The sequence below is a fragment of the Sinocyclocheilus anshuiensis genome, unplaced genomic scaffold (genome assembly GCF_001515605.1).
Source record: "Sinocyclocheilus anshuiensis isolate Anshui unplaced genomic scaffold, SAMN03320099.WGS_v1.1 scaffold466, whole genome shotgun sequence".
NCBI lineage: Eukaryota > Metazoa > Chordata > Actinopteri > Cypriniformes > Cyprinidae > Sinocyclocheilus > Sinocyclocheilus anshuiensis.
In genome coordinates, this window is record NW_015544159.1 from 1,984,735 (window position 1) to 1,999,263 (window position 14,529).

The 14,529-nt window shown below is 37.1% G+C and overlaps 2 protein-coding genes across 3 annotated transcripts in view; both read left to right on the forward strand.

Moving 5' to 3' along the window:
- Positions 1-1,105: 1,105 nt before the first annotated feature.
- On the forward strand, positions 1,106-9,726 carry LOC107695521 (kinetochore protein NDC80 homolog). The gene is made up of 17 exons (XM_016495467.1): positions 1,106-1,215; positions 1,598-1,707; positions 2,242-2,322; positions 2,461-2,587; positions 2,922-3,094; positions 3,259-3,361; positions 4,436-4,525; positions 4,651-4,744; positions 5,662-5,762; positions 5,973-6,117; positions 6,211-6,416; positions 7,889-8,035; positions 8,133-8,222; positions 8,623-8,715; positions 8,867-8,997; positions 9,077-9,179; positions 9,421-9,726. The coding sequence occupies exons 2-17, from the start codon at positions 1,619-1,621 to the stop codon at positions 9,544-9,546; spliced, it is 1,899 nt and encodes a 632-aa protein (XP_016350953.1). The 5' UTR covers positions 1,106-1,215; positions 1,598-1,618; the 3' UTR covers positions 9,547-9,726.
- A 1,869-nt stretch (positions 9,727-11,595) lies between these two features.
- Positions 11,596-14,529, forward strand: part of LOC107695563 (speckle targeted PIP5K1A-regulated poly(A) polymerase) — a 7,127-nt gene continuing 4,193 nt past the window's right edge. The window contains exons 1-7 of one of the 2 annotated variants that reach the window (XM_016495552.1): positions 11,596-11,815; positions 12,527-12,717; positions 12,899-13,105; positions 13,193-13,307; positions 13,643-13,767; positions 13,870-14,099; positions 14,198-14,307. In XM_016495552.1, the coding sequence (XP_016351038.1) occupies positions 11,740-11,815; positions 12,527-12,717; positions 12,899-13,105; positions 13,193-13,307; positions 13,643-13,767; positions 13,870-14,099; positions 14,198-14,307 (1,054 nt within the window). In that variant the 5' untranslated portion in view covers positions 11,596-11,739. The remainder of the gene's footprint in view (positions 11,816-12,526; positions 12,718-12,898; positions 13,106-13,192; positions 13,308-13,642; positions 13,768-13,869; positions 14,100-14,197; positions 14,308-14,529) is intronic. The other variant, XM_016495553.1, reaches the window with a different exon arrangement.

The window sequence follows — 14,529 nt, forward strand, 5'->3', positions numbered from 1 at the left end:
ACACGAAAAACTGTTAATGGTGTATATCCACTACATTTACAGCAGTTAAATTACCATGGTATATTGTTTAAAATGCTAATAACTTGAACACCAGAATAATACGATATGTACCACTGCATAAATTATGTCAGAAATAATGTTTTACATTGTGCTTGGTGTTATGATGGTGATGTACAAATCTGAACAAGACCGGTAAAATAGCAATTTTAAGATGGCCCAAGCAGTTTTTTGTCTTTTCTGCTCTGGACAGTAGAGCAAACCTGTGGCAACAAAGGAGATCTACCAAAACACAAAGCTGTCAATGTAAAATAAGTTTAGTAATTGTACATCCTCTTCCTCATATTAATAATCATATTGATAAACAATTAAAAATCCTGTGGTAGCACCATAGTGTTGAATGATTGCTGTTGTAAATGAGCGCAGTGGTGTTTGCATGGCACTCCAAGGTGCTACAAAGGTATTGTGGTATAAAGAGTAAGATGCCCCTTCCACCTTTAATTTTTCTCTTGATTATGTGCCACTGAATGTAATATAAACAGCTTTATTGAGTGGCTATACTCTTATTAATCCTTACTTGTCATCTAAATCATTTTTTAAAGAGACTTGTTCTGTCTGACCACTTTTGAGGTTAAATTATCTTTTGTAGTCATTGGATAATCAGTAGATTTTTTTGTAATCTGTGCATTTATGTTATGTTTAATAATAATAGGTATTGTGGACACAGTAATTCGTTTAGATATGTATGGTTAAGAATGTGTTATTTTAAAGTGAAAAGCTAAAGTGAAACCACTGGGTTAGGTGCAAAATTGACACAAAGTCCCAAAAGTATGTTTATTGTATAATTGAATAGCTATTATAATTCATGACGTTATTTAATAATTCAATAGTTAAAAAAAAAAATCAATTTTTTTTTACAAAGCTTTCAGTGCACAGCGCAGTCTCCGCCTCAGCAGCAGGTGGCAGTACGGCGCTCAGCCGCTCTAACGGAGGCGGTGACGTAATCAGAGTGATCCGTTGAGCAGTGTTCGCGGAAATTTTTGAAATTCAACCGAAGCATCGACGGAAGAATAATAGTACAGGGAAGTTCATATATATCGTAGTATACCTTATACCTAAGTATACCTGAAACATCTGGTATGCTGATATACATTTCTGGAGTATAGTTCTTATAAACTGAGAATCGTCCTCCCGCTGAAGTTTAACGTTATATCGGAGGTATTGTTCGGTGCACAGTTCTCATTTTGTTACTAGCATAAGTAATTCATTTGTTATTCAGTTAACACCATTCATTTCGTAACATGTGTTTATTTCTCGAGAGTTTTAGATATTTGTTGGTGTTTATTTGTGTGCGTGTGTGTTTAAAGCTTATTTTCCTCACGTGTAAACAAGCTACACATTTATATTGCTAACATATTAGGCACATAACACAATTACAGTATAGTTTTGCATAGAAAAATTCGAAGTATTGAGTGAGTCTGTGTACTTTCGTTTTTACACATTCATGCTATAATAGACAATAGTTAAAGCTCTCTTGAATCATGAATGTTATCAACATGTTAATGTAATAATGTGAATTTTCTCTGTCCTGCATATGAAGGGGGTGTTTATAAAGGTCAAAATGAGTCGGCGACCCAGCAGCAGATATTCTGAGATGCCCATGCGTGTGACAGACAGCAGGATGAGCCTGATCAATGCCACCCCTCAGAAGTACAACCTTCTTCTTTGCAATTTTTGAGTACACATTGATGTGGTTTTGTTGGCCTAAACTGCTTTCAGCAGGTTACATGAGTTATGTTACAATATATATATTAGGGTGACCATACGTGCCATTTTCCCAGGACGCGTCTTGGCCAGGAGTTCTATATTGCCTAAAATATCTAGGTTTTGGCTTTGTTTGCGTTTGTTGGCCTAAACTGCTTTCAGCAGGTTACATGAGTTATGTTACAATATATATATTAGGGTGACCATACGTGCCATTTTCCCAGGACGCGTCTTGGCCAGGATTTCTATATTGCCTAAAATATCTGGGTTTTGGCTTTGTTTGCGAGTGCAGACCGATGTCTGCCTCGAAAGCATAAGGAACCGTCTGTATGGTATTTTGATGTCATACACCGATCGGTCTGCACACGCAAACAAAGCCAAAACCTAGATATTTTGGGCAATATAGAAATCCTGGCCAGGGAAAATGGCACGTATGGTTACCCTAATATATGACATATATCAACTTTAATTTAATTACAGTAAGGACAATGTCTTTGGCAAACTGAACATACCGAAACCCCATTCTACCACATCTGAGAGGCGAACAAGCTTTTTTGGAAAGTGAGTCTGGCAGTAAATGTTGCATTATCATGGTTTTGATTTGACATTGTGCATTGTAATCCTTAATCATGTCATACAGAGTTTTATTAAACATTAATTGTATTACAACAGTGTCCTCACATCTCTACCTCTCCGCAGAGGCATCGGGGCAGGTGGCCAGAGGAACAGCATGTTTGGGGCTTACGGGGGCCCAGAGAAGATGAAGGACCCCAGACCCCTACATGACAAAGCTTTTGTCCAACAGTGTATCAAGCAGCTTTGTGAAGTATGATATTGTCTGTACATTAAAGGAATATTGCGGGCTCAGTACAGCAATATTTGGATGTGAATGGGCCAAATTTATTTAGGATTTAACAAGAAATGTGAAGCTTGAAATTTTATAAAAGATTAAAAAACTTATATAAATAGAAAGTTGATGGATGTTTTTTGAGGATTTTCACCATATGTGGATTTTCGAAATATATACATTTCATCAGTTAGAAAATGTACTTTGAAGAGGTAGTCAAAAAATCTTTATGTAATCATGAGCAGTTGGAAAATCAGAAGTTAACTGGGCCAAAACCCTGGTTACAATTAATATGTTTTCCCATTATTTCTAGTTCCTGGTTGAGCGAGGCTTTCCTGGCAGCATCACAGTGAAGGCTCTCCAGTCTCCATCAACAAAAGAGTTTTTAAAGATATTTGAATTCGTCTACAGTTTCCTGGAACCGTCCTTTCAGATGCCCACTGCCAAGGTTGAGGAGGAGATCCCAAGAATGCTCAAGGATCTGGGGTAATCACAATGTGGAAAAAACAACAACAATATTACTTCATTACTACACCTGTACGAATCAGTTAAAATATAGTCTGATGTCAAACACACATTGGTCAGTGTTAACCATCCTGTACTCTGTCCTTATCACTGAGAGATGGCTATGTTTCTTTTTTCTTTTTCAGATACCCTTTTGCACTCTCAAAAAGCTCCATGTACTCCATTGGTGCTCCTCACACGTGGCCTCAGGCTCTTGGAGCTCTTATCTGGCTCATCGACACAGTCAAGGTGACTCTTCAGACCTTTAACAGTATTATGTGATCTATAATCTGTATACAAAACTGTTATGATATAAGGGAAAACTCTTAACTAGTAATGGCCAGTCAGTGTCACTTTCACTTTTGCTCGTACTTGGGGTTAAGGGTTCATTCAAATCCTTATCACACTGTCTACATGGGGCGCACCCGTTTGAGACTGTCTACACTGGAAGTGTCAAAGCACATGTTCATAAATGTATGTACACTACTTCAAATGTTTGGGGTTGAGATTTTTAGTTTTTGAAAGAAGTCTCTTATGCTCACCAATGCTGCATTTATTTGATTGAAAATACAGTAAAAACAGTAATATTGTGAAATACTGTTACAATTTTAATATATTTTAAAATGTTATGATTTCCAGTAATGGCTCTCCATTACTCCAGGCTTCAGTGTGTCATGATCCTTCAGAAATCATTCTAATATGCTGATTTGCTGCTCAAGAAACATTTATTATTATTATCAATGTTGAAAACAATTGTTCCGCTTAATGTTTTTGTGGAAATGATGATTCATTTTTTTTTTTTCAAGATTGTTTGATGAATAGAAAGTTTAAATGAGCAGCATTTATTTGAAATACAAATATTTTGTAATATTATAAATGTCTTTACTGTCACTTTTAATCAATTTAATGAGTCCTTGCTGAATAAATGTATGCATTTCTTTAAAAAAAAAAAAAATGTAGAGAGGCCAAACTTTTTAAAGATGTTTGTCAGAAATCAAACATGCATCCATTTATTGTCAGCTACTCATATGGTGTAGACACCATTGATTGATTTAGAATAGGTTCCATTTGCTTTTGATATGGAGTGGGCTCTTTTGACTTGGGCCAGCACTCAACCACCTACAACAGACTAACATTGTGGCACTGAGTTTTGCCAATTGCCTGTTTTCACTTTCTACAAAACCATTTTTCATGTTCTACAATAAAATGTGAGAATCAGTCTAGCTTTCCTTACCATCCCAGACTGCAATTTGATGCACATTAACATGCAACAGGAAACATTGTAGCATTGCCTGACCTGACATGTAGGTTTTGTCCCTGCAGCTCTTCAGTGGTGTGAGAGAGCAGGGCCTGCTGTTCTCTGACTTCTCAGATGAACTGTGTGATCTAGAGGGAGGGGCCGAGTACAACAAGGTATCTTATGAGACAAAAAGTCAGCTTTGACAGTTTCAGCAGTCATTTTGTATATTTTACTCCTCTGCATTGTAGACATCACACATATGCCAAATTTGTATAAGTGTGCTGTGTTTTCTCTGTAGCTCTTTATGGAATACTGCTCTGACACCTACAACAAGTTTATGCAGGGAGCAGATACATTTGAAGATGAGGATGAAGACTACCTTAATAAACTAAGTAAGATGATAAGCAGTTTGATGATAAAGTGTATATTTATTTTAATTGTATGGGGGGGGGCATATTTTATCTGATCCTCTTAAATGAAAGGGAAAGTTCACCCCAAATGTTTAATTGTCATCATTTACTCACTCTCATTTTGTTCCATGAGATTATTCTTTCAGGATATTTTGAACAATGTTGGTTAACCAAAAAAAAAAGAAAAGAAAATCTAAATCAGTGTCTTCCAGCAACTAAGTTTTTGGAATAACTTGAGGGTGAGTAAATGATGACCGAATTTTTGGGTGAACTATCTCTTCAATGCCTGTCATGTGCTAAATTTAAGTCAAAATAGAACAAAGGTAAAGTCAGCATGAAATAAAAACTCACCCTTACTATTTTCTAAATGCATGTTATAAAAGTTATTAATCTCAATTTATCTGTGCGTATGCTTTTTTTCCCTTCTTTTTTTCCTTTTTTGTTTTTTTACCTTTTAAAGTTTAATCAAAATGTCAAAAATGGAACTTCCTTTGGTGATGTATGCAGGACTTTTCCAATCATTTAGTCTGCTTAAACTCCGCCCCTTAAAGCTTGTTCATCTTGCTCCACTTTTGAGTGCATCACCCACATCTCAAAATCAACAACCAATGCGTAGAACCAAGTCATTGCCATACATTTTTATTTTTCATGTTTTTTATTGATTGATTGATAATCCTTTACACCCAGATGTACGACACATTGTTTTCCTCTAGCACTGTATGTGGCATATACTTCACATTAAGCCACCAAAAATGAAAATATTAAGCAGGGAAAAAATTATAAATGTTTTTTTTTTTTTTTGCATTTTTAATAATAATAAAAATAAATATATTTTATTATAAAACTAATGCAAAATACAGTCATGGCTGATAAATTTTCTGAATTTTCTGAATTCTCAGAGAAGCTGTACAATGTGGATGAGGCGCTGTTAAAGTCCCAGCAGGAGAAACATGCAATGCTGATGGAGCATGTGGAGAGACTTGAAAGAGAAAGCCAAACTGTGAGTCTGTGTTTCCTTGTCATTTCTTAGGTTCAGTCAGATGAGAATTGCTACTTTTAAAAGAATAGTATGGACTAATAGTCAAGTCGGTTTACACTGTGAATGACACACTCTGGGCTTCTCTCAAACACCTTTATGAAATACTAAAAATGTATGATATGAAAGAAAATAGTTTACACTAATGTTTGAGCTGTGTGTGTATGTTGGCAGGATCGTTTGGCAGGGAAGAGGACAGAGAAGCTCAGATTACAGGCTGATCTGCAGAAGCTGCAGAACTATCGTTGTACTCTGGAGGCTCATAAAACTGGACTGGAGAATAAAGCTGCTGGACTAGCTGAGGAGCTCGAGGCTGCTGGTGAGAGAGATTACAAGATGCAGATACAAATGCCTTGATGTCGTAAATACAAAGGTGGAATTCAATTGCTTAATGTCCCTGTTCTTTGTGCAGAGATGCAGTTGGATGGTCTGAAGCAGGAGAGGACGAGGCTGCAGCTCATCCTGGAGAACCAGAAGTTCACTCCAGCTGATATTGAGCGTATTAACAGAGAGAGGAATGAACTACAGCAGACCGTTCAGAGCCTAAACCAGAGTCTAGAGGAGGCGGAGCAGCTGGTGTGGAACGAGGAGGTCAACCTGTCCAAAACCAAAGAGAAGGTCAGGATTTTAGAAATGTCCAGCCAGTCTATTAAAGAGTTGATGTGAAATCGCATACTGTCTGAATAGGTGACCATTAAAAAATTATGTTCTGTAGTATGAATGTGTGTAGTACGATTGAAAACCAGGCATAGTGCCATGTTGTCATGTGGCTTATGACGTCATTTACGTCACTTTACTGCCATTCACAACTCCTCTCTGTGGCCTCTTTGGCACATCCAAGATTTGTTTTTAATATAGCATAATGAGAGATTTACAAGCAGTTGTTTTAAAGGCTGGTCATTTTTTGACAGAACAAATTAGGTAAAGGATTTTTTAGCACTGCACACGGGTTAAAGAGGAAGAGACAATGAAACTGACATGTAAACTTAAAGTGGCCAACCACAGTTTGTTTTTATGTGCCGTGTACATAAATCTGAAAATGATGATACCACAGTAATAAACCAGCAGAAACTATAAGCGAAGAAATTAGTGGCTCAAGAAAACAAAGTAGAATATCTTGCCGTATCAGTAGGGGTGCGACGATAAATCAATTTGTGGATCGATTCTGCGATTTTCGTGAATGCATCGTGATTCTCTCTTGAATCTATTCTGAGCTTAGTTTTAGGGGTGCGACGATAAATCAATTTGTGGATCGATTCTGCGATTTTCGCGAATGCATCGTGATTCTCTCTTGAATCTATTCTGAGCTTAGTTTTTAACAGCAGATAGCGGTGTGTGCTTTAGAAACTGCTGTACTCTTTGATTCTAGTTCCTTAAACACACACCACTTGAACCTAAAATAATCATTCATAAAATTCGAAAAGTTTGAAGCGAATTACAAGTGTTCATAATGGGCTGTGTTTGGGGAAGTCATGGCCTAATGGTTAGAGAGTTGCGAGTTCGAGTCTCGTACCGGCACGGGGAGGGTGTAGGTGGGGGGAGTGAATGTACAGCGCTCTCTCCCACCTTCAATACCACGACTGAGGTGCCCTTGAGCAAGGCACCGAACCCCCAACTGCTCCCCGGGCGCCGCAGCATAAATGGCTGCCCACTGCTCCGGGTGTGTGTTCACGGTGTGTGTGTGTTCACTGCTGTGTGTGTGCACTTAGGATGGGATAAATGCAGAGCACTAATTCCTAGTATGGGTAACCATACTTGGCCACATTTCACGTCACTTCACTTACATTAATCTTGTGTCATAAAAGCCGAGGTGCAAGTACATTTAACCACTTACATTACTCAGCCGAACACACAAGTGCTCTTCTTTGTGAGCATTTAAGTGTGTGGTTAAAAACTAGCCTAGAGAGCCATCTGCTGTTTAAAAACTAAGCTCAGAATCGATTCCAGAGAGAATTGTGATGCCTTCGGAAAATCAAATCGAATCAATTTAGAGCTTGTGTTTTCTGTGCCAAATACATAAATCATTCGGTTAGATCCATCATGCTGTTAGCAGTATGTAAACATTAGAAATTTTGCTCATTTTGTTGCAGGCGGAGTTGAAGGTTGCTGAGTATAATAAACTGGGTCGTAAGCTGAAGCTCATCCCACAGTCAGCGGAAAACGCCTGCGGTCATGACTTTGAGATCAGAACAGATTACAGCGCCACTACCATCACACAGTACAAGACACAGATACAGGTACAATCACTACAGCCATCCGTAAAAGAGGCTTCATTTGTTGTAACAATTAAGGATTTTTCTTATTCTTTTCTCTGACTTGTCTTAACTCTGGTAGAATCCCCTGAAGAACATGATTGTCGATGTGGAAGATGAATACAGCAGACTCACGAATGTGAAGCTGAGTTTGGAAGAGACTGTTGAACAGGTGTGAGACTTTCATTAAACCCCTTGTTCAGGTGCTCTTTATGCATTGCATGAGAAAATCTTTCCATTTTGTTAAATATAACAAATTACTGATGTGACTGTAGTTATCCTAGTCTGGTGACAATCTTACAAAGCCTGTCAAGACATACCCAGTTCTTCATCGCTTCTGTCACACTGTTGCATGAGTGCTGCATGTTCAAAGTCAAATGCTGCACAATTTCATTGTTCTACAGTCCCCCAGTTTCAGAGCAGTAATAAATTCCACGCATTTATGCCAAACTATTTTTAATGATCCACTCTTGATGAATTATGATGTTTACTTTATGGTGTTTCCATTGTTATATATCTTACATGTGTTATAAATGGTAAGCGTGTATATAACCATTCCATTTGTTTGTTAGGTGAAGTCCAACATCCTTGATAAGCAGAATGACATCAAGCATCTAAAGGAACAGATTCGCAGAGTCGACCAACAGCTGGAGCATGACATGCAGGTACAATGCATGAGCATCAGGATTTCTGATTTTAAACCTGCTAAAAATATATCAGCCTGTATGTTAATTGAATAAATTCTTTATTTTCGGAAGTGACACATTTGAAATTGTCACTCAGCACATGTGATTGAATTAGTTATGGTGTGTGTAGGAAATGGTACAAGAGGAGGAGAAGTGGGTGGCTGAGGTGGACTCTGCTGAAACTCACAAGAAGCGTTTGGAAAAGAATGTGAAGCAGGGATGCGAGGAAGCCGAGGAGGAACTCAAAGCTGCGCAACAACAGTGAGCATGTTTCCACTTCATTCTTCTTAATACGTCACCTGTTTATCTTATTTTACATGGATCTGAACTTCTCCATCAGGTACCACGTGGTCGTGCAGGAGACTAATGAGGAGAACCGCATGGTGTTCAAGAATCTGACTGATGTCTTCACTTCCGCAGTAAACCACCTGTGTGCAGTTGAAGTATGTGATGGTTTTGTCTGCAATTACCAGAAACCTCTTGATTTAGTGTGTTGCATGAGGTGGAAGATTTTGAACACAGAAATGTATCAATGCTGCCTGCAACTTTTATTAATAAAATAGCTTTGCTACACTGAGAAATTACACTCACATTTATTAAAATATTTACATTTATACTTGAAAAGGAGCATGACCGGCTTTGTGTAGATTCTACCTGTAAACAAAAAATATCTTTGTCTTTTAGAAACACTGCAGCGAGCAGCTAAAAAGGTTTGATAAGCTGAAGGAAGTCATTCATGAGGATGAGGCTGACATGAAACAGCTGACGGATCTAGTGGAAAACTTTGTGAAGAAAGTGAACCGCTTTTAATGCCTGATAGCTTGGATTTGTAAATAGTTTTACTGTTAGGCTTTTCTTTTCTTTTTTTACTGATGTTGTCAGATTCTGGCCATGGAGTAATATCGTAGAAGACATCGTCTTTAGAGACAGAATCATACTTTGTGTATTTATCCTGTATTTACATGTTTGTTTACTAAAAAAATAAATATGTTTTGGAAAATTGTAGATCAAAATGTGATGTTTATTGTACCAGCTTGCTTATCTTACATTATGGTATCAGACTATATTAAAATGGCATTAGTTTTACTTCCTCTTTGTTCTTTTGACTTATATTTATGGGAAAAATTGTCTGATTATATACCCTTAGCAAGAATTTAGACCATAAGGTAAAGATTAAATATAATGACACTATATACCAAACCAAAATCAGATGTAATTGTCCTTGTGAAATTACACATTTGTGAAAAAGCACATTTTGTATTTTTTGTACATTCTCTAGAATCTAATTGTGTAACATCTAAATTTGCCCTCACGGTTAGTTGGATACCATATACCACACTGCAGTGCATTTAGCTTGTCTGCTGTCCCATGTGGACCAGAGATAATACTATACTTTACCACAGGGCTATTACCAATCAAATGAAATCAGTATCAACAAAGTCCAAATCTGGCATTAGATGTACAGGTGCATCTCAATAAATTAGAATGTCGTGGAAAAATTCATTTATTTCAGTAATTCAACTCAAATTGTGAAACTCGTGTATTAAATAAAAGTTATTTGATTTCAAAGGAAGAAAAGTAACAAATTGGTAGATTTAAAATAGTGACCTATTTTCTAATTAAATATTTAGTGCATTTATTGTGTGTGTTTATTAATGAACTTCAATTTTCTTTTCTCAGAAATACAATGAGATGCTTTTTTTTTAATTTATATAATCCTTAACTAGTGTGTGGTGATATGCTAATGTCACACACAGACTTAAACATTCAGCACGTGAATCACAATAATGGTAACAATTCCAGTTCATGTATTTTCATTAATTGTAACAATAACCATTTTATTTGCTCTTTTTGATGTGCTACTACTGACACAAGACAGCAAATAAAATTGTCAAATAAAATCAACAACTGTAAAACAAAACAACTGCATATTTTATTCATGCCGCAATGCACTCTGGGAGTCAGTGAGTAGCTATACTAAGTCACGAGTAAACCTAAATGAAAGGATCAAGTACCCCTACAGTTCTTTTTTAGTTACTAGAACTCTCGTGCAAGTAAACTATACTAACTAAGCATTTGTCAGTACAACATACTATTCCTATTTCACTTTACTTAGTTTTTTCAAGGCAATCGGTTTGCATGCGTTTTTTAAGTAAGCCCAACTAATTAGATTTTACAGTGTATATACATGGACTGTTTAATGCAGTACTGGGGTGGTATGACATTTCTGAAACAACTTTCATTAATAACTCCAAGCTTTAAGTTGTTGATCCTATGATCCTGTCATCTATTCTTGGAAAACTTGTCTTTCCTTCACTCAGCTCCTTAATGGCAAAGATATAATGTAGGGCTAAATGCCATTACAGGGTGCATCCAAAAAACTGATATTAAACCCCATATTTTGTGAGTGCATGACTTGTAACTTTTAGTAAATCTCTCATTTTTATAAAGCCAATATACATTAAATTCGTTAAAGGTATAGAGTATTTTTATATATTTACTCAGACTATACACTCTCTTATGACAACAGCTAAATATTGCAAACTGTGACATATAATACATTTTAAAACCCTCCTTTTGGATTAAAATGTGTTTATATTCAACGTGTATTTATTGCCTAGCCCTAGATGATAAAAGAACTAGGCCTACAGTCATTATGTAACACGTACTGTAATTATGTAATTTAATACAATACAATACAGTGTAGCGCATTCTATAGTTTGAAAATCTAGTTTTGGTTGCATATATTTCTGTTCAGTAACAGTTTTTTAAAATGCCTGTTTTTACTGTATACAGTAAATGTATACTCGTTTTCACAAAAGACTTATCAGATTATCTGGCAACCCTACCTGCTGAAGGGCGGAACTGAAATTCCCCGCTCAGCGTTTCTGTAGGAAGAATTGAGGGGACGGACGCAGAGGAACATCATGGAGGGAGGTTTGAGTTGTTTCATGTAGCAGAAGCTCGGACGCATTTCTTAGGAATTATCAGTACAGCCTCTCAATGGAGCTCGACAAAGACATCCAGACAACGCAACGAGGATTTCACTGCAACCTCTGCATCGTTAATATACCCAACAGTAAGTTGTAATAAACTACGTTAAAAACATCAGCGCTAACACACGTGAGACATGTTTCTGCACTTTGCAAACCAGCTATAATTCAACAATTATAATATATATATATATATAAAAAATATAAAGTTACTTGAATGAAATGTGGAATTGCCACTACATGTAGGGCTCTTTTAGCCAAAAAGTACAGTTTTGTAACGTTAGCACATTCCATGGTAATACCACAGCAATTCATCTCGTATCTTTAAGTCTTATAGATACTATGATTATTAATATGGTAATAATTCAGAAATATGGTATACAAGTACGGTGGTAGCCTCCTAGCCTCACTACCGTTTTTTACGTTTTTTTTTTTTGTAATCTAAAAAAAGAGCCCCAAACACTAGCATTCTCTATTTTTCTATTCTATCTACTTGTTTTCTTTTTACTTATTATAAAAAAAGACTCTCTAACACTAGACTAACCTATTATTTTCCTATTCTATCTACTTTAATTTATTAAAAATAAAAAATCCTTGCTATGTGTACTGCGTTAAGCTAACCGAGACTTGTCTCAGCACTTACATATTGACCTTTTGTTGGTTTTGATTGCTTCTATTGTCCTCATTTGTAAGGCGCTTTGGATAAAAACGTCTGCTAAATGACTAAATGTAAATGTAATCTGCTTAATGTACTCCATCAGTTTCCTTTCACATTTAACTGAAGTGTTTCTGTTTAGGGCCAAGCCTGGAAGATCATGTTAAAGGAAAGAAACATCAACATCTCCTGCGGCTCAGAGCTCAGCGCAAAGCTCAGGAGGAAAACGGTGTGTTTGTGAGCGGCTTTAAAGCAGACACCTCTCAAACGGATCTGAAGGAGTATTTTGCACAGTTTGGGCCGGTGTCAGATGTGATCATGGACAAGGAGAAGGTTTATATACACACTGTCTTTACCCTGTGCTAATAATTTAATCTTTGTCTTGCTTACATTTGTATTTGAAAAACAGATGTAACGTTTGCTAACCCTAATATTAACATTAACCCTAAGTTATGTTACATTACAGATGTAATACATAAGGGAGATGTAATGTGAGATTTGTTTTTCTCTGTAGGGTGTCTATGCTATAGTTGAGTTCTCCGAGTCACAGAATGCTCAGGCGGCTCTGGCACAGCTACAGCATCAGCTCAATGGTCTCAAGCTCCGTGTCAAGCCCAGAGAGAGAAAAGAGTTCAAACTGGCTAGTAGGGGGAAACGAGACTCCAAAAACGCCCAGATCAGCCTGGACAAACTCAACTACGAGCTCTGCAAGGCTACGTCTGTAAGAGAGCGTTTCACATCCAGGCTGTGTTCTCTTGTCTATAAGCTTTTTCTACATTTTTAATGTGTGTTAATTTGTGTGTAAAAGGTAACTGAGCAGATGCAGAAAGTGGTGGAGAGTTTCGAGTTGAAAGAGAATGAGAAGAAAGTGAGAGATCTTCTAGTTCAGCTGCTACAGGAAGTCTTCACAGAGTTCTTCCCAGGTTCTCTCTTAACTGAAACATGAACCAGACAAGACAAAAGTGCCATAAAATAAACATTCATCTTGTCTATTTTCTAAATGCATGTTATAGATCTTATTGTGAACAATTCATCTGTGCATGCATTTTATTTTTTAAAAATGAAATCCAATCAACAACTGATGCATAGAACCAAGTCCTTCCCTACATTTTTTTGTTTTTTGATTTTAATCAGTGCAGAAGAGTGCAACAGTGACCACAAATCTTTTCTGCTGCATTGGTTTTAAATATTTTTTCCAATCATTTTCTAGTGATTTAAAACGATTCTTCAAAAAGTTGCTTTGTGTCATGTGTTACAGATTGCCAAATTGTGCCTTTTGGCTCCTCTGTGAACACATTTGGGATTCACTCCTGTGACCTTGATCTGTTCCTCGACCTTGAGAACACCAAAGTATTTCAAGCTCGTGCCAAGTCTTCTGAAGTGGTGTGTTAGCACTAATACTGGATGACTGTGACCTCAAACATCATATAATCAAACTGTTTACTTCTGCCAGTATGTAAAATCTCTAAAACTGCCAATTTTCAGCAGACGGGAGAAAATCAGACTGAGGATTGCCGTTCTGAAGACTCCATTTTGTCTGACATTGACCTGTCCACTGCCACTCCTGCTGAAGTCTTGGAGCTGGTTGCAGTCATTTTGAGGAAGTGCGTTCCAGGTGTTCACAAAGTCCAGGCGCTCAGCACTGCCCGACTACCTGTGGTCAAGTTCAGTCATCGAGAGCTCAACCTCCACGGAGACATCACCGTCAACAACAGGTTGACAGATGTTTTTGGCCACTTTGTGAAATGAAAAACTTTGAGTATAGCACCCCACTGGACAATCTCTGTCTATAATGTTTTCCTTTCTGCACCAGATTGGCAGTAAGAAACACTCGATTTCTGCAGTTGTGTTCGGGCACTGACTCCAGACTGCGCCCCTTAGTCTACACCATCCGATTATGGGCCAAGCAGAAACAATTAGCGGGTAATGAAGCTGTGCATGACAGTGGATTGTGAACAACAGATAAAAAATGAATAAGTTTTTAAAGTTTTACCACATATGCATGCATATTTTTAGGGCTATTACGTTTTTAATTGTGACAGCATATTAATTACGTACATTTGTAATGTGAAAAATAATTTTTGACTGTAAAATGATGATACATGACTATAGTACAGTAATAAATGATCCTGTCTGAGAAAAATT

What these genes read in the sequence shown, in the direction of transcription:
- LOC107695521 (XM_016495467.1), top strand. Translation starts at nt 1,619, where the DNA reads ATGAGTCGGCGACCCAGCAGCAGATATTCTGAGATGCCCATGCGTGTG. An exon ending in GAGGGGCCGAGTACAACAAG is followed by an intron (nt 4,526 to 4,650) that starts GTATCTTATGAG and finishes TTTTCTCTGTAG; the next exon opens with CTCTTTATGGAATACTGCTC. An exon ending in TGTCCAAAACCAAAGAGAAG is followed by an intron (nt 6,417 to 7,888) that starts GTCAGGATTTTA and finishes ATTTTGTTGCAG; the next exon opens with GCGGAGTTGAAGGTTGCTGA.